Below are 24698 nucleotides of genomic sequence, written 5' to 3' on the forward strand. Positions count from 1 at the left end.
AAATGAAGATCATTTTTAATACCATGTGAAATAAATACATATAAGCTATATAAGCCCTCACAACAATGAACACACCTTGTAAACTTAAGCTAATGTCTAACTCTGTTGTTTTTTTTAACTCAAAGTAACACAAATCCTGATTAACTGTTGTCTTGTGAAGAGGGCCTATTTGATTTTCCATTACCAATTTATAATAAAGTGTATAGTGAATAAGACGCACTCTTGCTCCTAACAAAGCAGCCTTTTAGAACAGAATAATACATTTTAATGAAGAGCTGACCTAAAGCCAATTCCTCTGACATTAAGTGCAGGCAATTACAGAAACAATGTAAAACAATGGGTTAGTTTATTTAAGCCCTATGCTGGTTATGTTATATATAGAAAAGGGAGTGTAGAGTTGTATTGTATGATGTCTGCCATTATGAGACCTTGATATGGTGGTTCATCCAGTTATCATTCAAGCAATACTGCAACTGTCAACTATACGTACTGGAAAGGAGCTGTACCGGATTTTTACTGTCTTAATTATTCATCGTGATGACTTTAAAAGTGCTTTTCAAATTTCTCAGAGACCAGTCCGTAGTTTTGCCCTGACAGTAAAGTGAACTAAACTTGGCATGCTAAGATGTACTTCCTGATTGCATGTTCTTACAGGCCTATATATTCCAAGTCACACCAGCAACAACCAAATCTTGTGTACCTCACCTTTTGGACAGCAGTAAAAATAAAGTAAAGTAGTATGTGACAATGTAATTTTATAGATCCATGATGCCAAAGTTGTACCAATTTTAGCATTGCATTTATATACATTACGAAATGATATTTGTTCTTTTCTCCATATCTGATATCAGTCTCAAATCTCAAGCAGATATTTTGTTTTGGCCAACTTGCTATCTAAAGAATACACAAAAAGCTCAATTTGAACACTTTAATGCAAGAGTTAACTGTACAAAACACAACTACACAGCTCCCCTATATGTGTGTGGTAAAAGAAGTGCTGAGAGTAAGTTAGCATTATATGTAAAATACAAAATTTAGGGAAAAAGAACCAAAATCGGTCCAAAAATATCTGCACATCTTATCTCATCGGGTTTCTCTGATCAGCTATGAAAAATCCATATCCGCTGATCTCATATACGCTCAATTTAACATGAAGTTTTTTAACATTTTCTCATGCAATTATGGTCTCCTTGTGTTTTAAGTTGTTCTATTGTAGACACCTTCCATTATATTTCTGAACGCTGATTCATCTGATCCAGAGGAGGGAGTGGGGCCAGTCGCCTCCTGTGCTGAGTCATGGAGGTCACTGTCACACATGACTTCTCAGTTTACTTCTTCTTTCATCGTGCTATCCTCAGAACAATAGGAAAAGATCAGGTCATATGTGTCTCTATATCCAACATTTTACATGGGTTTAAATAAACAGCAGAAGGCTAAAGAGGTGCAGGTTAGTATTACTCATGTTTAAAATCCATCCAGAATTTATAGATGCAAAGCCGAGTCAAGACAGGCTTAAAGGGCACCAATAGGGCACGGAGGCCAGTGTAAAAGATGTGGCCTTTTGGATGAACAAGCTATTAAATTTGTTGCCATTTATCTTACAAAATAAAAGTAGCATTGCACAAACTGAAGGATTAATTGTTGTCTCTTTAAAGTTGTCAGAGTGGCCTTGTTATGATTGAAAATGTTTGCAAACGTGTCAGATATAGATAGTTTTTCAGTTCCGAAACCAAGTATCTGCCAATATCCAATACTAAAGAATATGAGTGCAGTGATTGAAAATGGCTTTTTTTCCTCTCAAAAAAAACCAAAACAATATTATTACAAGATTTTTCTGATTGTGATTATGTTGTCCAAGTAAGTACTGAATAGCTTTGTATGAATTTAAATTTTAACATCATTGGATCATCATGTCCTGGACCTACATCAGTCAGTAGATAGATTGATGGATAGATAGATACTTTATTGATCCTGAAGGAAATTCAATATACTAGAAAGAGTAAAGAGTCCAATGAAGATATCAGCTGAAAAGATATCGTGGAGCTGATACCAGATCCTGCATTTTTTTCTGACTCTGCACCAATATTTGATACCAGGATTGGTAAAGGTGCAGCCCCAGTCAGATAAATAGAGTTTATTTTCTTTTTACCATTGTCTTCTCAGTTTTCCCATTTTTATAAATTTTAAGCAAGTTTAACTACTGCACAAAGTATATGATTGACTAGACTTTTCAAACCCTAAATATATAGATTTAAATATTGTTTTTTAATTGCAAAATAGCATTTTTACAGCACACAGCAAGGGGAGATGGACTCAAATATAGAACAGTACGGCTGCTGTTAAGGGCTTCACCTTCATTTCTCTCATTAAGAGACATTGCATGCTAGCATAGCCCACATTTAACATGATCTAGGTTAGCATGTCTGTTCAAATCCAGGTCAGGATGCCTGTGGCTGCAATATAATAGTGTCAGGTGAGGCAATAATTAACCATATATAGCATTTTCTTCGTTAGCAACTGCCAGATGTGGGATTTTTAGGGCAAGTAATTAATACCGCCAAATGATCCTTTTTATAAACTAAAATCTGTACAATCTAAATTAAATTCCACTAGGCAATGTGTTATAATTTCTTCTGGATATCACAAATGGTAGATACTGGTAATTGCCTCTGATTTACTCAATAATAAAGCTTTAGAAAGACTTCCCAGGGGCTGTTTCACTCTTAGCCACAAGTCTCCCGTTGCACTTACTGTACTGTAGTGACCGATACGGGCCATTAACATTACTTTCAAGATTGCACGAAAAGTAATTACTATTTAAAAGCAATACTGATCTAAGCAACCTGATCTGTGTATAGTCACTGCTAATGCTTTATGCTGAGAAAAGCTCTAAAAACATTATACTGATTAACTTAGCAAGGTAAACGAATAAATTAAGATACGTTATGGCCATTTTTAGAGAACAATATTATGAGAAGCTGTGGTTGTATTTAGGAAACCACCATGTGAAAAGAAAGACCAAATATAGCTCTGCTGTGTTTTAATCTGTCACTACAAAGCAAACACACGGTTGATTGAAAAGAGAGAAAGAAGTGGAAAGTGGAAAGTTGCACCACAAAACCTAAAAGTATATAAGTTGAGCTACATTTTGATGTTGTAAAGATACACTATATATCAACCAACTTTTTATTATATCGGCCTTAATTCTCTAGCACAGGTCGATCTGCTTCCTAAAAAATACACACAAAGCATTATTTCCATTTTAGTGTTAAGAGGTAATTACACAAAACGTGACTACAGCCCTCGTAAAGGTTTGTGGCAATAAAGGGGCTTTGGATTACATTGTTGTAATTTAAATTACATTACTTGGGTAACATAATCTAGCCAGGCTGGCGCCACCTAGTGCCTCCACTCAATTTCATTTCTTTCCAGCGACTAGGTTAGGAAACAGAATACACTAGACGGTTCGCAAAAATCCCAGAAGTGCAACTTCGGGCACCAGCCAGTCAGTGAAGAGCCATACATTCTGTGTTGTCAACGATTCCCGAGATCGAGGATTTAAAGCCAGAATAAAGAGACTGTTTGGTGAATTTCATAAAGGGAAAAGACGTTATTGCCCTTCTTCCTACGGGATTTGGGAAAAGCTTAATATACCAGTTAGCCCTGTTAGTGGCACATTACATACATGACTACCAAATAACAGTGATTGGTTAAATGATAAACTGTACCGTCTACCATCGAGCGAACAAATTCTTACACTGCGAGGTCAGATGGTTTCTACGAAATGAAACTGGCTGATGAATCAGTATAAAAATAATCAAAATTGGTCCCACATATCGGCTGTTGGTTGAAAAACTCATATTGGTTGATCTGTAGTTGTGAAGTGACTCAAAGTTTCTAGTACTAAGTGTCAACATCAGTGTCTCAACAGAGGTCAGCGTCTTTGACTTTTTGAAATTTTGCTTTCAGCAGCAGTTTCATTTTTGTCAGGGTTTGCCTTTTGAATCAGTCACAGACCAGTATTCATCTGGGATGTGCAATTTGCAAAAAAAATAAAACATTTTTGACGTTTGATCACAATTTTAATTTATCTACATTCATTGAGTTAATTTCTTAACATGACTGTTGAGAGGTAGTAAAATGTTCACTCTTTATTCATGGTTTAATCCACCTGTCACTCACTCAGAGCATGACAAATGAGGTGTGCAGTTAGACGTTTTTAAGCTCAGAGCTGCATTAAATAAAGAGGCACTGACTCACAATATGATTTCATCACATTTGCAGGCCGTTCTGTTGTTTACATCACGCTGCCTTACCTTACCATATTATACGTGCCTATAACATTGAGTTGAACATAAGTGTGCATCATTTAACCCCTTAAACCCTGCCCCTCTCTCTCAGTGTAAATGCAGTGTCAGTGTGGGACGTCCCGTAGCTTCAGGGTATAGAATGGTCTAGCCTCACACAAAGAGGAAGCTCAAAGGCTGACGGAGCATTTTCACTCTCATCTTGGATGTCTCCATTGACACATATGCACAGCAGATACACTATAAAACTCATACTAACACTCCTCTCCTCTCATTGGACTATGGGGACTTTTTACCGTTATGTAATCTAACCAATATGCACAAATTATCACACACGAGATCACACACTTTCCTGTAAAAAGTCATAACTTCACAGTCATACCTGACACTTAAAGGTGCACTGGGAGAAGGTCTGCAACCTGTTTGCCTCCATGGAGATGTTAATGCTTTGGTTTAAATAGTCCAGTGTAAGTGTATGGTATTAAATCTGTCTTCCATTTATTCAACTGCAGGTGTTTAATTGCTCAGAAATATCTTAAAAAACATTCATTCTTACTCTGAGTGGAGCACCTCTAATTTGGCTTGCAAGTCTTCATGGAGATCTGTATGTTTATAGGCATACTGTGGAACATTCTAGGCAGATCTCCATGGAGACAAGCAGGGGATGGACCCTCCACCAGACAGGTTACACTGTGCACTTTTAAGCATATGCAGAATAAAACTGACAACAATGCTTTACTGATTATAATCAAGGTTGAATCTCCAATTAAAAGTGCACTGTGCAACTTTTCTGGGCAGGGTCTGCTACCTGCTTGTCTCCATGGAAATGTGTATTGTGTTCCCTGGAATCTTCCATGGTATGACATTAAACATTTCCATCTAGAATTCAGTTATTATGTTTCTCTTGCTCAAAAATAGTTATAGTTAAAAAATATCTCCACAGATCTGAACTGTAATGTAGTGTAGTTCTGTAAGACTAATTTCTTGTCCAATATTTTACTACTACACATTTTATTCAGTTTAGAAGCAATGTATTGGTGCCCTTGAATCTTGCAGCTGCAGACAAACTGTTTATGATATTTTATTTCCAGGGCATCGTCTCTCTGCTGCAGTGTCCTATATTTCCAGCTGATGGCTAGATCCAGTCTCGGCTTCTAAGGAAAAGCCAGTTTTCCTCAGTGCGGCTATGCTAATGGATAACTGTTTGATGCACATTTGAGGGTAACTCCAGTTTTAGGTTGGGTAATAGGCTCTGATTGTTGAAATTAAATCACAGTGTCAACAAACTGAGCAGCCATTTTGCATTTAAAGCTACAACAGAAAGGCTATTAGTGATTGCGTGAGTGTTTGACTGTGGTTCATGTATGAGTAAGTGATATATGGGAGGCAGTTTTAGAAATTGGCATGTGTTTAGTCAAATTGTCACGTTTACCCACTCATTATCACTAGAAGGTTGTGGGTTTAGTGCTCAAACTGAACAGCAATCTTTGTGGAGTCATATCTTTCCTGTGTTCTTCTGTTAGTGTGACAATAGTGATATAGTATTAGAATATAATTTAGTTTGGATTTTTGAATGAGAGATGGCGTGTCAGTTAGTTTTAACATTGTAGTGGAAAATTAGGCACAAACTCCACAAACTGAGTCATCATATTGAGTTAAAAAGAGACCAACCCATGGGCTGTATCAGGTAGACGATTTGCTCTTTTTAGTGTTTGAGCTGCTGAACTAGACTGATCTTAATCCCCCCCTTCAGAAAGTTACACAGTGCACCTTTAGATTTTGGCGACCAACTGATTATTATCCATAAAAATCACAAATTCAAAAATCACATTATTAAACCATTTCAACCAACTAATTCCACAACATAATATAGTTTTATTAGATGCTAGAATTTGTGTTTTAATTGTGACAGCTTTTTTTTACTGGAAGGAAAATTACTATTATTAATGTATTTAGTATCATTACCACTCGACATTTCTGCATGCTCAATAATACATCTTCTTTGAAAGTCAATGTCAATAAACAAGCAAATACAGGAGTCCTTGAGTTGTAACAGGTTAAACAGGACCTTTGTTCATTTAATGGGGGCTACGTTCTCCATAAAGATACAGGTTTTTCTTGCAGGAATGTGGGTTAGCAGGTTTAGGTCCGGCAGAGTGGTTTCATAAACTTTCAGCAGCTAACTTAAATCATGCTAACAGCCCATGGTCAATATTTACACTGGAAATTACCAGAAGTTATCAGCTGATGAGTTTATACACATAATATTCAACAAAACTGTAGCACTAGCTTTGGTTAGCCCGTATTGAAGAACTGTCTGTGGATTGGCTGAAGGTGTTAAAAAAACAGTCATCAAACTATCTTCAGCGAATGAAACTTGTTGTATTGTGTTCTATTTTTAGACTTTAATAACACTGTTAGCACTAGTTTCACTGGATACCCAATATCACATGAAGCGGCACTGAGTGAAACTGAAGTAACATTAGTAACATGATAATAACATTTTTATATATCACTTTTCCACCTTCGAGGCACACATCAAGGAACCACTCACCCATTCGCATACACACTCATGCAGCATTGTAGGCAGACACTGGGGGCAAGGTGAGTTAAGTGTCTTGCCCAAGTACACAATGACAGCATTCATCTGAGGGAGCTAGAATTGCACTGTCAACCTGTGGTCAGTGAATCTGACTGTTCAACTAATGGTGTTTATGTTGAGAGCGGGATTTGAACCGCCAACCTTCGGAACAGTGAACGCTCTACTGCTGTTCTATTGGAGCTACTGTCGCCCCAACATATAGGGCCTATATGGACAAATGGATGCTAAGTTATTAAAAAAAAAACAAAAAAAAAACTATGTAATTATGTGACCTTCTTTATAGGTTAAGAATCTAAATTGCCCCAAAAATAATGGGATGGAGAATGGTTGGTTTATCAATGTCATTACAGGCACAATAGATGGCTGCATGTTGACTGTTATACTCAATGTATAGAGTAAATATACTACCTGGAAGTGTAGAGATGTATAAGTGTATAAGAGCTCATTTGTGTCGGGTTTGAGATATTTTTGGATAGTGAAGTTTTAAAGAAAAAAAAAGCCCTTGTGAGCTTTAAGGCATGTGCCATAATGTTGTTAACTCATCAAAAACAATGTGTTTTCTGTCTGAGAGGAGAATTGAAATATGCAGGTTTTGTGTGCTAAACATGTGTGCAAGAAACAAAACACAACTCCAGATATGCTTTTGGTGAGGAAACAACATTAAGCTAAAAGAAAGAAAACAGTGTAAAATGAGCCTTTTAAAATGTAATATAAAATTAGGTCAAGAGAGTAAGAGTTATTTCATAATCTTTGTTTTTGTTTGATAGAGTGACCTAGATGAAGACCATAGTGGTTTTTAGAGTTTGGAGCTTGTTGTTATTGACAGTATTGAAAGACAGCCAGTGTTACATAAGTGCTCTTTTTGTTACACTCAGCGTGATAATGTTGGACCATAGCCTGGGTGGTCCTGGGTGGTCCTTCACATCCGGACACATACATAACAGAGGAGAGGTCTCTGCCACTGGAAAATACTATTACAACTAGTAGCATTATCACAAGCAAATTTGACATATGTGACAATACCAGTCAGTTTGAACTTTTGTGGTAATGGCATTTTAAGTAGTGATAATACAAAATGTTAAAGGTCCTATATTACACAAAATTGTGAGCTTTAAGCCACGTTATAATGTTGTGACCTCCTCATAAACATACCTGGAGTTGTGCTTTGTTTCATTTACACATGTTTGACTAATCCTTATTATTCATTTGTCTAAATCTCCAAAGCCCAAAATGCTCTGTACCATCTTGTGATGTCATGTGGTGGTAGTTTTCAAGTTAGCGCCTACCATTTTAGCTTTAATTCAATAGATCTTGTCAATTCCAGCACTTAAAACATTCAAACTATTCTAGTGGAGGTGTATGGATCTTAAAAACACAGTGGAGCACTTCCTGTATTACCACATGACATCACACGGTGGAACAGAGTGTTTTCCCTTTGAGAGAAGATCTCAGCGTGTGAATCAACATGTGTAAATGAAACAAAACACAACTCCCGGTATATTTTTGATGAGGAAACAACATTTTAACATAGATCAGAAATACTGAAGTGCAGCATGTACTTCCTGTAGTGGCGCACTATATATTGCAAAAGTATTGGCAACACAGCAATCTACATGTATTGCAATAACACCAAAAGACAGAAAAGTATAAAGTAGAAGAATAAATATTGTAATTATATCAATGTTGCAGTAATTAACAGCCACATCACATATGTAATTAGCAGAACTTTAATTAGATAGGCCTTTCTGATACAGCTAATGTTGTGCAGCTCTCATTTATTTTATTTTTTGCTTTTTCTTGACTAATACCTAAACTAATAGTAAATATTTAGTTTTCTTGAGGTGGTTATTTTGAGTTAACATTACATTTATTTAACTTTTCTATTAAATAAATTAGGAGTACATTTTCTATTCTTGCCTGCTTGTGAGCATGTGTTATAGAGCTAAACATTTGGCAGTGCTCGCAGAATACACCCAGAGGCCACGCTAACAGGGACGCTCTCTTTCTCTGTAAGTCTAAGCTCTACTCCTGCTTTCCCCTTGACAATTACGGAGGGAGCAGCCAGATCATTGCTTCACTGCCTTTAATATTGTCTTTCCCTCCCTCCTCTCTCCCTTTCTCTCGCTCTCTCTACATATATATCTCTCTCTCTAGCTATACTGTATATCTATATGTGTCTCTATCTATTTATCTCCTTCTTTCTCCTCTCTCTCTCTCTCTCTCTCTCTCTATCTGTTTCTATCTGTCTATCTCTTTATCTGTCTCTGTCGCTCTCTCTGTCAAATCTGTCTGTTCCTCTTCTTTCTTCTTGTATCACTCTTTCTTCATCTAGATCATTTTCTCAATTAAAACACTCTCCCTTATCACTCCCTTCATCTTTCCTTCTCCCTCTCTCTCTCAGCTGCCTCTTCTTTCTTCTCTTTTCTTCCTCACTCCCTCTTTAGGCCTGTCACAATAATTACAGTATCGACTTACCAATACATGAAAGCTGGGACAATATTTTGGGTCTCAATATTTATTTTGTGATACCGTCTATTTAAAACTGGTTTACTATGATTATCATTAGGGATGCATCGATCCAGCTTTTTCAGTTCCAATATCGATTCTGATCCTACTAAACTATGGTTTGATATTAACTAATGCAGAGAGTGAAAGTTAAAACTGATCCAAACATAGCATAGTTATAGCTTTGTCTCTTTATTTAAATACAAATTCAAACATGAGGGTTTCTGAGTCATCAATACGTCAATTTATAGATCAGGATATCGACATAACTGAAATTTAAGTCAAGTTTTCCAGTATCAGCGCCAATATCCGATACTTTTAGTTTTAATATTATAGTTTATTGCAATACTTCTCTGTAGCAATTAATTTTGCTTCGAAATGAGTTTATTGTGACAGACTTATTTGCAGCTCTCTCTCCCTTTCTTTAATTTTTTTGTCACATCCCTTCTCTCATCCCTCTTTTTATTCTTGGTCCGTCGTTGCCCCCCGTCTCTTTCTCACACTTTCACTTATCACTCTCTCTTCCCCTTTCATCTTTCCTCCTCCCTCTCTCTTCCTCACACTTCCCTCCTTTCTCCCTGTTATTTTTTGCTTGTACCTACCTATTTTTCTCAACCCCTCCCTCTCCCTCTCTCTCTTCTCTCCATTTTCTCTCCCTCTTTTGCCCCATTCACCCACTCTCCTCCTACCTCTCTCTCTTCTCTCTGTCTCCTCTCCCTCCTTTCTCTGCTCGCACGCTCCTTGCCTGCTAATGTTAACTGCTGCGGCTCTACCCACTTTGAACTTTCAGGATGGTGCCAGTCAAGTCTATGGGGAAGTGAAGGAGAGAGGAGAGAGGGAGGGCATCTGAGCAGAGGAGAGGAGGAGTGTGGTTGTGAAGAGAAGACACAATGGGAAGACCAACAGGGGAGGAAAACATGAGGTCCAGATCAGGGCTGCACGCTTTTGGAGAAAAAATAAAAAAGCATATCTTCGGACAAGTATGAAGAGTATTTAAATCATAATTGGATTGTTGGAGTGCACATTGTAAACAACTTCAAGAGCATTTAGATTTGAGAAGACTGGACAACTACACAAAATATACATCATAACGTTCAAATATTAAGAATACTGAATGAACAGATAGATAGATATACTTAATTTATCCTGAAGGAAATGCATTAATCCAAATAATAGATTAATGAATGAGTAATGAACTAAATGAATAAGACCCATTTATATGAATATCTTAAATTAGATCTTTACCGTCTCTAATTTGATCATGACTTATAAACTACAACACATAAAATAAGTATCATGACAGATAAATATTGAATGGTTCTGCAACAAAACAGGAAAGCATGAGAAAACTTAAACTTCTGCTTCGTTAGTTCATGATGAATAGTTACTGTATTCAAATGTGGTGCATAAACATGTACAGGCATGATGGGGTGTGTGTGTCTGGGTATGGATTCACACACAAACACATCAAAACTGAGGATGGATAACACACACACACACAGGATATGGATATGGGCAGTAGACGGGCAGGGACAAAAGGAGTCTGCTGTCCCAGGCCCCAGGGTTTTAAGGGCATTCATTTATATTAAAGTTGGGCTCATGTGAAGCTTCTTGCCTTGGGCCTCCAAATTTCTGTTGATGGGCCTGATTAGACATGAAGTACATGTTCTGTAGAAATACATCCAGATGCAGGAGTGTGTGAAGGCCTCTGTATGAATAGTAATCAATTGCAACAACACTGGCAATTACAGAAAAACTAATAAGAAAGGAGTGGTATTATAAACTGCTCCATGTGTGAACCACAAGCTGAACGTTTCACAACTGTAAATAAGAGAGTAGGTGCTTCAATCTAATGTATGTATGTAATGTAATGTAATGTAAAGAAAAAGCCCCCCAAACTAAACCAAATTATATTCAAATTGTTTTATTTTTATCTATTTAATCAGAGATGTCAACCTTTTGGAAAATTCCTGACCTGTGAAACAAGAAAGCTGCCTGTCCACCTCTTTTACAACATGCAAATATCAGAACTCATTTGTTTTGTAATGTGCCTCCATGCAAGTTAGAAATGCATGAGGGGATGGTGTATTTCTAAGTATGTTTTTTTACATTAAGATCTCCTTTATATCACAAACCTACTAAAGATACAGGATGTAACTTTTCTGGTGAAGTATCTGCCATCTGTTTGCTTACACTGAGATGTTGTTAAATCCAGAATTTTCTTAATTTCTGTTATTAAACTATAAACTAACTCTATCTCCATGGTGACAAGCAGGTGAAACCAAGTTACAGGTCACATCTGTGGAGAGGCTAGCTCACTCGTAGTAAGAAATGCATATTGGTATTTGTTTTAGCAATGCCACGCCTCTAGCTGAAGAAATGCGAGATAGGGATGGGACAATAAATTTACATAATCATGATAATTGACAACAAAGATCATCATCATTATTTTACTAGAATGTGCAGAAAAAAGCTACTTACCCATCATGTTTTCTTCTCCATCATCATTGCTTTCACTTACAACAAATTACAGTCATATAATAGTTGTTTAATATAGAACTTATTCGTAATATTAAATTAAAGCAATTATTCACATCCATAACATGTTTTAACTTAAATCATTACTGTGATATTATCGTTAATCGCAATTACTTAGGCCATGAAGTTTTAATATCGTCCCAGTTACGTCTCATCGTAGCAGGAAGGGGAACCCTCACCAGAAAAATGACATGCACATGCACATTTAAATATCTTATCTTAGCTCTCCACTGGCCAAATAGATGACTGTGAATTCTGTATAGATGATTCTTTATATCTGATTTTTTTGTGTTGTTTTTTTTCTGTTTCAGTACTGGCATAAATCATGCTTCAGCTGCGAGATCTGCCAAATGACTCTAAACATGAAGACCTACAAAGGGTACGAAAGGAAACCATACTGCAATGCGTAAGTACCACCACACAATTCCCACTGTCTTTAAAGGGCCCGCATTATACTGTTTTCTGATATGTGTTATAATGCTGCTTCCTCATCACAAACATACCTACAATTGTGTTTTGTTTCATACACACATTTAACACACAAACACAACTACATATTAGGCTGATTTCTTCTCTCAAACTGAAAACACGCTGTTCTACCTTTTGATGTCATGTGGTAATACAGGAAGTGCTCCACTATGTTTTTGTCTCTATACACCTTCACTAGAATCAATAGGAAGTTTTCAGCCATGTAATTTCTGATCTCTACTGTGAATCTTCTTCATGTTTTGCCTTGTGTTTAAACCTCAATTTATTTATTTATTTATTTATTTATTTCATTTGTGTTATATTATCAGAACTGTGTCAAATTGTCAATTATATGTGAATGTTGTTATGAATATTTTCTCAATTCTAATCTTGGGAACGTCTTTCAAATGTTGTCAAACAAGGGTACAGTCATATTTCTGTACATTAGTGGGTAATTTTACAGTCCTCATCTAAGGACACTTTTGGCAAACCAGCAGAAATGTGCTAAAGTATCACAATCATTATGTTATATTTGCTTCTATGCTAGTAATTACCGAGCTGTGGGCAGGGATGGGGGTTAAGTGAAAACAGCAATTTTCAGAGCACTCAAGCCTCAAATGCAGGCCAATACTTGATTACTCAAACATGCATGAATCGACCTTGACCTTAAGAACTTTGAGATACTGCTTTGAGTAAGCTAATGACAGTGGAGAGAGTTATAACAAGGGCTGTCCAAACTGATAAAACTTGATCTTTAGATTCTATATTCTAATTATTTTCTAGAACCAATAGTTGTGTAAAGGTATTTAAGGTTGTTTCCTAATCACAATCATACCTGGAGTTGTGTTTTGTCTCATTCACACATGTTTAACGCACAAATCCTGCATATTTCTTCAACAGAGTTCTTCTCTCAATCAGCAAACACTCCGTTCCACATTGTGATGGCATGTAGTAATGCAGGAAGTGCTCCACTGTGTTTTTAAGCTCCACATACCTTAACTAGACTCATTTGGATCATTTCAGACCTGGAATTTCCAGTCTCTGCTAAACAAAAGGTAAAAGGTAGCTGTTAACTTGAAAACTACCGCTTCATCACATCGCAAGGTGGAACAGAGCATTTTGAGCTTTGGAGACAGGGACAGACTAATAATGCAGGATTATAGGAACACAACTCCATGTATGCTTTTGATTAGGTAACAACATTATAACATTGCCTAATGCTCACAAGAGTCAATTTTGTGTAATATAGGACCGTTTTAATACACCAAATCTTTTAGCAGCTGTAGCATTGCATGTAAACCAGATGTCTTATGTAACTTTTCTTGGCCTCCCCACTGCAATTTGTGTTTGGGACTTGACTGAACTTGAACTGCTGCCTGCTCCACTCATTACTCCCACCATTATTCACCACTCATTTTGGGGGGATCCCGTAGATTCCCAACGAGCTATGTCACATACAGTCTGTGCTTGCTTTTCATAGGTCAAGGCTTGTAGTGTCACTGTACAGGAACTTGAGGAATTTCCTTTGTTAATAGTTGAAAAAAGGAAAAAAAAAAAGTAGGGAGGGAGCAGGCTTTTTCCCAGAGCGGCTTTAGGCCTATGGGAAGCAGATAAACACCAGAAGGTGGAGGGGCCTAAGTTTGGGTAGCAACTTTCACAGCAGCACAACACATGGTTTTGACTAGTAACTGGCTGCATAATATTGGGAAAACTGTATGGATATTACAATAATGAAAATAGTTGCACAACCATAAAGATAAGTAAAATAAAATAAACTTAAGATTTTGTTTTTGTGTAATACAGACAACTGTCCCATGTGTGTTGGGCTGCTCAGTTTTAAAGGTGCATTGTGTAACTGTTCTGGTTGATTGTCCACCAGCTGTTTTTTCTATTGGAAATGTTATTGCTTTGTCTGAAATGTTTCACAGTATGGCATTAAACCTTTCTATTTTCATGGAGACCAAACCAGTCCAAGTTACAGGTCATATCTGTGGAGAGTAAGTCATTTTTGAGCTTTAAAATTACCTGTAATTGAATAAATGTGAGGTAGATCTGATTATTGTTATATTGTGGAACATTCGAAGCAGAGCAATGACGTATGCATTCGAACAAGCAGGTGACAGACCCCAACAGAAAGGTTACATAGTGCACCTTTAATATCACGTTATGACAGTTTTGTAATAGGTGTATGTTATGGGGTTTAATTTAGTATTAAGTGTTGACTACACAATCCAAAAACATTATATTTTATTTTGACAAAAACAAGCACATTGTAACTGTATTCAGAAGTGTTAACATTTGACAGAACATTTACAAGAATCATCTGCAATTCAATACAAGCTCAATCAATTGTATTTTGTGACTTTATTTCACAATTTAACCTGACCTACCAGTCCCACCTACTTTCAGTTTGAATGCAAACTCCTCTAGAGCCAGACCATAAAAGGTGTCAAAACCATCCTAACCACAACTGCTAATTTGTGTCATGTGTTTTTCTTTCTTACAAATTCTTCTATTATTGGGAACGAAATATGTGACTTCATTCATCAAAAATTGAATTTATTGCTTTGATTGTTTGATTGTTTTGCCCTCATGTTTGTTTTGACATGAACACACTACAGAAACCAGGGAGACAGGGTGTGGTTCCTGATTCACACGTCTTTCAAAGTAATATTAAAGCTCATATTGCGCAATTTTATCTTTTATGTTATAATGTTGTTTCCTCATCAAAAACATACCTGGAGTTTTGTTTCATTCACACATGTTTAACCCACACACCCGGTATATTTAAGGTAATACAGGAAGTGCTCCACTGTTTTTGTAAACTCCATACAACTTCACTAGAATCATGTAGATGATTTCAGTCCAGGAACTGCTAATCTTTACTGAACATAAGATAAAAGGTAGCTGTTAACCTTAAAACTACCACTACATGACATCACAAGGTGGAACAGAGCATTTTGAGGCATGTAGGCAGACTGAGAATAGAGCTTTATTTAAACATGTGTGAATGAAACTAAACACAAATCCAGGTATGTTTTTAACAACATTATAAAATGGCTAAAAACTCACAAGAGTCACAAGAGAATTTTTTATAACACAGAACCTTAAATGTCCAAATAAATGTGGCTTTGGCTGCTCAGGCAACCATTTAACCACAAGTTTTAGTTCATAATTTTGTGGCTCTTTCTAGTCCATAACAGATTACACTGTCACCACTTTTTAAAAATGTCTTTGTTTTGTATCTGACTTTCCTCCGGCAGCAGAAGTGTCTCCTTCAGGCCTGTTTATTGTGTCTTTTTCAGTTTGTTTAATTTAAGCCTGGATCAAGTAAACTCCACTTTAAGAGCCTTGAGTTTTAGGGGAGGAAGTTTGTAAATGTTATTCTTTAGTGTGATAAATATAACTGTTTTCACTGATGTTCCCAGTAACTGATATGTTTGTTGCCTTTAACCCACTTCAGCGCTACAGGGCTGTGCAGATGAGCTCAATAGGATACTGTTACTATGCCATACTGATACTAATGGGAATGGGAATATGGTACAGGAAATAGGGCTGAACAAAAATATAGAAATATCGATATATTGTGATACAGTATCAGTATCAATATCATGGGCTGCTCTATCGATGCATCGCCAAGAGTATTTTTTGTGTGTCTTTTAGCAATTTTTTGTGATCGCATGACAATTTTATTGCTTATTTAGTGGAAGAAACAAACTTGTTTATGCAATACACTGGTAATATGATGATTATTTGCACAAACAGTAGTTTAACAAAGAAATATTGTTCCTAAAATTTGTTTAGTTCTTAAAAAACAGTAATATATCTGAGTATCATGTGTATATATTGATAACTCATGTATTGGCATATCGTGATGATACTGTAGCGTGTATTGTGTATCATATCATATTACCACTGAAACAGCTGAAACTCTAAAGACTATAAATGCCTTTGCCCTGTATTTGACTTCCTCAGTTTTGCATAACCTGGAAACTTGCTAAAGAAACGACAATCATATAGCAACAATTCTGGCTTCCTCGTCTGCCAATGGTTCCTGGAAAGGGCTGTGTTTTCATTCAGGAGTTATTTCCAGTTTAAATATTGACTTTGGAAGTGATTCTCTATGTCACTCGCTAGTTTGAAATAAGTTACTTTATTTTTAAGTTATGATAGATGTTTCATGCGCAATCTGCGACCAGGGCCCTAACCTCTGGGTTCAGCTCCCATGCAATGTGGGTTATTTGTATGTGGAGTTTGCATTTTCTCCCTAGGCCACAATCATTGCTTATCATTCAATATATTGTTGTAGCTTTTAAACAATATGAGCTGTAAACATTTGAATAGGTGAATTCTATGGCCATTTATTGACCAATAATAGTGCTTTATTTGTTGCAGCTGCACCTTTTAATACTGTCTATTTAAAAATGGTTTACTGGGATTATCCTGCAGTGTTGTTAGAGTAGTAGCATAAAGTAGTTTCAGTATTACCGTTTATCGCAGTATACTGTATCTCTGTACCAATATATCGTGCTTCAACATTTGTGACAGGCCAATGTAAAGCAAAATTACATATCAGAGGAGGAAGAGGATGAGTTATGCCACTATGATCCAATCTGACATGGTTGAAATTTATAAAGACACAGGGAGAACATGAAAATTCCACGAAACACTGAGAAATTGAACCTTGGATCGTTTTCTTGTGAGTTCTAACCACTGTACCACACTCCCCTTCCTTCATAGATTTTTTTTCAATCTTTTCACAGAATCGTTGCATGTGTCACCGCTTGAATCATCACCTTGTTGCACAGCTTTGACAGATAGTTTTAGTGACTCATCTCTGCCAGAAACACAAGCTATAAATGCGTTTAGACACTACAGTGCAAAGTCCCATTGACTCCTCTCCAAGCCTGTATTTGGATTGCAATTAAAAGGGCATAGCTCTACTTACATGGGTGCTTTCCAAACAATGTCTGGGCTGTTTGCAACAAAAAATGCAAGCTTAAAGGTGCATTATGTAATTTTTCTGGTTTACTAGCATCAGCTCGTCGCCTGGAATTTTCCACAGTAGGGCATTAAACATATCTTTCTTGCATTTGTTAAATTACATGTATTTTATTGCTCAAAAATATCTTAAAAACTTGAATTCTTACATGTGCAGGCTTGCTTCTCCATAGATCTGACAATCTGACCATTGTCTCCAATGTGATTATAAAGTTTATTTCCATACTGTGAAATAATCAAGGCAAAGCATTAACATCTCCATGGAGACAAGCAGGCGGCGGACCCTCCACCAGAAAAGTTACACAGTGCACCTTTAACATATTAAACTTATTTATGGTGTGTTTGTTCAATTATTGATATTTTTAAAACAAAAAATACATTGAAAACATGCATTCTTACTGAGCGGGTTAGCCTCTTCACAGCTCTGACCTGTAACTTGTTTTGGTGGCGTCGCCTGCTTGTCTCCATGGAGATTTATTGTTTAATGACAGAGTTGGGAACATAATGGGCAAATACTGTAGAAGATTTTCAGGTTTGTATAAATAAAATGAACCTTAGTTGTGGTTCAGATAAAATTTGACACCTATTGTGTAAACCGATAATTTCAAAATACATGAGACAGAAATCTGTACAGTTGTAAGAGATGACAGTTTTGAGGGATTGGTGGCGACGCCCCCTGCCTGAGAAAAGGAGGCGTTTCAGACTTCAAAGATGCTCCTAAAAAGGAAAACCACAGACGTCACGCCCTACAGAGATGGGAGATGTTATTATTCCCAGCATAAATCTAGGGACATCTAAACTGAGAAAACATATACAGCTATAATGTTGCCAGATATGTTTAAGTTAATGACCTTAAGAGCTTTAAATAGTTCACAGGCACCTCATGTTGCTGAAATTCCTGCTAAAACCGTTGTCACACCTTGACGATTTAGCCAGTGTATGCTGACGTATGAAAAATTTAGCAAATACGCTGATGTACGTCGGATAAGTTCTAGGCAAGTATTATATAAGTTATGAGCACGCTGAAGCACGCTGGCATACGGCGACATACGACAAGGTCGTCGAAAAATTTTTAGTATGCTGAAAATTTCTCGACATATGTCAGCGTATGTTTATACGTCCTGCATACGCGGGCCATAAGTTGTAGGTAAGTTATACGATTGTTGACAAATGTTAATTGTAAGTTACTCATAAGTCCAAATACGTTGAGAAAATGTCTAGCATACCCATAACTTATGAGTAATGTGTTTTGAACCTATGTGTAACTTATATCGAACTTATCTCCAAGGCATATTGACGTATGCAGACGTATTTGACATGTTCCAGACGACCGCAGAACTTACTGAACGTGTTTCTAACTTGTAGCTACCGTGTAATGGCGTACTGCCAGCGTTTAGGAGAATCAGTATAAAAATGGGGAGGAAACCATCAGTACTCCTCCAGACTTTGTGCTCCCATATTTCATATGGGCCGATGCAAAACACTTGATCAGAGAATACTTCGGCCACAGAGGTTATCACACAGTGGGAAAATGTCCTCACTGAGAGTCGTGCATTTAAAAAAAAAAGAGCGTCATGTAGGCGATCTGCGGAGAACACCATACAGCCTAACCGAACAATTCATTGTGCCAGCTCAATAAGAAGACTTTATCCATAGAATTTGTCCTCCGCAAATAATGACATCCAGTCGACAAACCATGCTAATAATCCATTTGAGTCGTTCTTTGAAAGTAAAAAGGCGAGTCGCACGTGTGTTTGTTTACGTCCAGCGCGCGTGTGAACCTGCAGATTAGCGACAGTGACTCTACTTCTTGTGGACTTTATCTCAAGTCTTTTATGCTTTAAAAACCATGTATCTGAAGTACTGCATCACATTTCACAAGTAATAATAACTCAGTTTTAGTTTTATATCTAAACTAAAAGTGAAGTGCTCTGAGATCTAGAAGTGCAGTGGTGAGTGGTTTTATTGTAGACAGCAAACAGTTGACGCGATCACGATCATAACTTAACAGCCTGTGGTCTGCAGCCAGATCCCGCCGCTCTATAGGCTACCTACCAACCTATCAATCGATCTGTTGCATTCAGCACCATGTACAGAGAGAGATTGTTATGATGATATATCATATGATATGATTTAAATTGTCAAGCGGCAGCCTTTTAATAGGCGACGAGACGTGTTCATCGGCGATACGCTGCCGTCCGCTATACAGGTTAGACTGTCGTTAGGCATAAGTTGGGGACGCTGGCAACACGCTCAGCATTAGTTGGTATAAGTTATCTATAAGTTATCAAAACGTTCAATACATTATGTATACGCCCAACTCGTTATGAATACGCTATGTATATGCCCACATTTGAAAAAAAAAACGTCGATGGTTCAGCGTATGCCAGCGATTTAGGGGAATTCTGGTACATCGGCATATGCTGGCTAAATCGTCAAGGTGTGACAGGGCCTTAAAGATGCTAAAGATCTGGGAGTTTTTATGTTTCTCCAATTCCCCCAAGGCCTGTCATGATAAATACTATATAAATACTGTATAAATATCGACATATCACTAAATACATGACAGAAAATGTTCTTGATTTTTCTCTTCTACAGTGAGATTTGAGCTTGAATTATGAACTTTTATGATTATAGAAAAACTAATTAAATGTTGCGTTTTGTTATTTATTTATTGCAGTTCATGTTTTTCTTTAACAACATTGTACACTAAGAATACTTTTTGGGGGATTATTCTGCTTTATGATTTTGTTTCAGTATTGCCATTTAGAATCTGTATTTACTTTATCAATATATCATACTTCAGAGTTTTTTTTATAGTTTACCTCCCATCAACCCCAAAAAGTGCTGTTCAATTCTGTAAATGTCTATAATATATATATAATGTCTGAATTTCATCAGAAATTACCTGAATGTAGCATGACAAGAACTTCAATTGGATCCTAGACATACCCTTAACTACTAGGCTAGTATACTAGGGTAGTTTGTCAATTTTTTTGTCGATTCTTATGAACAAGTTTAAATTGTGATTTAAACGGAATCCTATTATTAAAACATTTATCACTAATGTATTTTATCACAGTGCTTTCCAGAAAAATCACTCAATTGTGTCCTAAACGAACCTTTAATTACAATTAGGGATTACTCTATTAAAGCCACAATATGGTACATTTTGGCAGCTCTTTAGCCTCTGCAGGGTCAGTCTGATTGAAGGTCATAGCACACTGGCACCTGCGTGTGTTCACTGTGGGCTGTTTGGAGCAGACGAGGATCAGAGCTGGATTTTGGTTATTACAGGTTTTGCAGCAGTCTGAGCCAGGTAAAGCCCTTTCACTGCAGCATGTCTCTCTCAAATACCTAATTACGTCCCCTACCAGCAGGGGGCAGATTTCTTCAAATAGTAAAAGATGAGCCATATTTTTTGGAGGGCTTAATCAGGAGAAGTGAGCAACATCCAGGGACCCTTCTAACTTCAGCAATAGAAAGCCTAGATTTGGGTTGGAACTTGTAGAACATAGGTCTGTCATGATAATGTCATGATAACAAATTTGAAGTATGATAAGTTTTCAATAGTGACATTTTATGACATTAGTGTGAGTGTGTTTTTTGTTTGCAAGGTTTGTGTGTTAAACCTGTGTGAATGAAACAAAACACAACTCCAGGTATGTTTATGATGAGGAAACATTATAATATGTATCAGAAATGGTGTAATATGGGCCCTTTAATGATAAATTATGAAATACTTGATTGTAATTGCTAATCCCATGTTGCCAGGACTGTGATTATTTGGGTTCTTCCCAGAGGGTTGATTTTTTTTTTTTTGAGGTCACCCCTCCCCAGCCCCCAGGCAAAGTACTGTCTGTGTGAAAGGGGGTCTTCACTGTGCACAAACCCCCTGTGAATCGAGCTGAGTCTTTAGTTAATTAAAGCATTGACTAACTCTTTACTTCACACCATTGACTTTGGTTTAGTCGATCGATAAAGCAATGCCGAGTGACTGGAGCATCAAAGTGTGTGGGTACTTCTGTTTATTGACCTTTTAGCTTGAAACTGTAGACATACTGAACTTGTTGACCATATTAAAAATGACAAGACCTTTACTGAAAATATATTTACTTCACATGTGCCTTTATAAGGTTTCTTTTTTCCTTTTTCTTATTTCCATTATTTAAAGGTGCACTGTGTAACTACTGGTAGGGTTTACCACCTGCTTAACTCAAGGTAGATGTTCATGTTTTTCCCTGAAATGTTCTACCAAATGGCATTTTATTTAACTATCTCAATGAAAACAAGCAGGCTACATGACAAGGCCAAGACAAGGTCAGATCTGTGGAGAAGTGGGCCCGCTTACACATGTTTTTAGTGTAGTTTTGAGAAAAAAAACCACCAAAAGATATACAGTATTTGCTCAATGCCATACTATGGACCATCGCAGACAAAGCAATAACATTTCCATGGAGACGAGCTGATGGTAGACCCTCCATCAAAAAAGTTGCACACCTTTAATGGACCTGTATCAATGTTGCCAGGTAGAGTTTTCCAGCAGAATTGGGTGACTTTTTAAGAGCTGCCATGGATTAAAAATATTGTCCGTTGGTTTGGACAGAGCTATTTTTATGTAAAATGCATTGATTTTTAGAAAACTTCAAATGAAAACCCTGAATCTCAGTGACAAATCTTCACATTCAAGTCATCCGCGCTGTTTTGAGCTTCTATTTGTGTTTGTGTGTGTGTGTGTGTGTGGGTGGGGGGGGGCAGCCTTTACCTGAATTGTATTTCTTTTAGTTCCAGAAAACAACTTTTGCAACAGACACAACGATGAGGACCATGTAGAAAGAAACAACTGCCTGTGACTAATCGACTTTTTCATGGTGTAATATAAGAGTGAGAAAAGAGACTGAGTGGGCGGGACTTCAAACGGTTCTCATGATTCAAATTAAGTACAGATCCCATTTACAGCTACAGCATCTATTTATACAGTGGTCTATATACATGGTCAAATAATGGTCAGTACATGTTTAAAGGTGCATTTATTAAATTACAAGTGGTTTTATAGCTCTAAAATGACCTGTAACTTGGTCTGGTTTGGTCTCCATGAAGATAGAAAGGTTTAATACCGTACTGTGAAATATTCCAGACAAAGAAATAACATCTTCATGCAGAAAAGCATTTGATGGACCAGTAAAGTTACACAATGCACCTTTAAAATGCCAATAGTGTTTCCCTGACATTGACAGTTAACATGCTTTTGTTTTAGATTTCTGACTCATTTATACACAATTCTTATCTTGGGTTAATTAAGGTAAAGGTGTACTGTGTACCTTCTATTGCCTGGAATTTTCCACAGTTTGGCATTAAACTCTCCATGTACAAGCAAGTAATGCCACATCGGTTGAGAGGCAACCATAGTCCAAGCAAGAATGCACATATTTACCAAGGTTTTTTTTTTTTCATTTTTCATTTTCAATTTTTATCATTAGCATAACATCATGCATAGATATCTTTCATTTTTGTAATAGCGTTGTATGTATGGGCCTGTCATGATAATTACTATTATGGTTCAATATATGATGTATGGAACAATAATTTTGGAGGGTCAGTATTTATATTTAATATTTATACTTTTTTCTTTGTACTAGATTTTTTTTGTTATATGATAACATTTCAGTGTAAAGGGTTGAATTATGAACTGAAACTATATTACAGAATTATTACAGTGTTCACACATTACATTCTGCTAATTAGGGCCCAACTGATATGGATTTTGTTGTGGCCGATATGATACCAATATAATGGGAGTTGGAGCTGCCTATAGCCGATATAATCGCCGATATATTTAGTGATGTAAAAATTCACTGTAAATCTTGAATTGTTTAAAAAACTTAGGTTTGGCTCTGGTGGATTTTAAATTGGACAAATTGGATTTATTTTGGCAACATTTATTTATTTGACTCTTCAGGGTGTTTTGTTGCAAGCAGGACTAAACCAGAACTGAACCAGGTCTAAACCAGGACTGAAAAAGGACTAAACCAGGACTAAAACAGATCTAAACCATATGTAAAACAGGACTACACCAGAACTGAACCAGGACTGAGTGTCGGGACACGGTCTATATCTCTCTCCCTCTTTCGATCCCAAGATTAGTCCTGGTTTATTTATTTTATGCTGAACTACAGCCAAATATGCACTTTTTTATCCTATGCACACGTAGATTTCTGAAAGTTTAGTTTTCAGCCGCTACCCGCTGTCACACTACCAAGAGTCTGCACGCGGCGTGAAGAGAAAAAAGTGGGAGAAAGAGAAAACACGGCTCCCAATAAGGAGCAGGCTCCCGTTGTTCACTTCTAAGAGCCGTTTCTTTCGCGATCGACCCATCACTACTAGCTAGTAAATAAACTACCGCTATCAGCCATTAGCCGTAAATGCGTGCGCGCCGCTATAGTAATTAATTATATGCGTAAATTTCATAATTCACACGTCTATTCAAGGCTAATTTACATATCAGTGCTGGTCTAGTAACATATATACGGCCAATATAGTCACTTTACAACAGACCAATAGAAAACAGCCTGTTTATGTGCAGGAGCTATAGCAGTTAATCGCTAACCAATGAGAAAGAACCAAAACTAGCTTCAAAGTCGACATATTTCCAACACTCACCGCTCACACAGGCTCCTCCTCACATCACAAGTCTGCACTAATAAATGTCCTTTTAATCCAGACTCAAACCAATTGCATGTAAAAAGAATATAATCTCAGTGTTTGGATCTGTGTCTGCGGGTGTAAACAAACGCATGTGAGTGACATGACTCTGTGGGTGTGTTCAGGGACAGTACGGACACAGACACAGACAAATAACTCTGCAGATAAATACTGATGCAGAGCCACATATTAGGACATTTATCTGTCTGTAAATTGGATTAAATGAACATAATGTCGAGTCTAAGCTTTATAACGAGGTATAACATGCCCACGTGAAATATCGGCCCATATCAGCAAACATATTGGCCGATAATATCCCTACTGCTAATTATTTATTACAGCTCATGTTTTTAACAATATTGTAAATTTAGTTATAAATTTTAATAGTTTGGGAGGATAATTCTGCTTTATGGTTTGGTTTGTCATCTATTTACTTCAGCAGTATATATCGCACTTAAAAAATTGTTATCATGACAGGTCTGGTGTTGTAATAATCTTGGCCTCCACTGTATGTTGTGATTTGTTGCAGGACTGGTGGTCCGAGGGGGGCTGCCGCAAGATTTCCCAGAATTCAT

The 24698-nt window shown here is 37.0% G+C and overlaps 1 protein-coding gene across 1 annotated transcript in view; it reads left to right on the top strand.

Annotated features, from left to right (window-relative positions):
- Window positions 1–24698, top strand: part of LOC110159277 (LIM and SH3 domain protein 1-like) — a 49798-nt gene that overhangs the window by 4484 nt on the left and 20616 nt on the right. The window contains exon 2 of the mRNA XM_020923826.2: window positions 12264–12358. Coding sequence (XP_020779485.1) covers window positions 12264–12358 — 95 coding nt within the window. The remainder of the gene's footprint in view (window positions 1–12263; window positions 12359–24698) is intronic.

The sequence above is a fragment of the Boleophthalmus pectinirostris genome, unplaced genomic scaffold (assembly GCF_026225935.1).
Source record: "Boleophthalmus pectinirostris isolate CB_2022bp ecotype Guang Dong unplaced genomic scaffold, ASM2622593v1 HiC_scaffold_17, whole genome shotgun sequence".
NCBI classification, from domain to species: domain Eukaryota; kingdom Metazoa; phylum Chordata; class Actinopteri; order Gobiiformes; family Gobiidae; genus Boleophthalmus; species Boleophthalmus pectinirostris.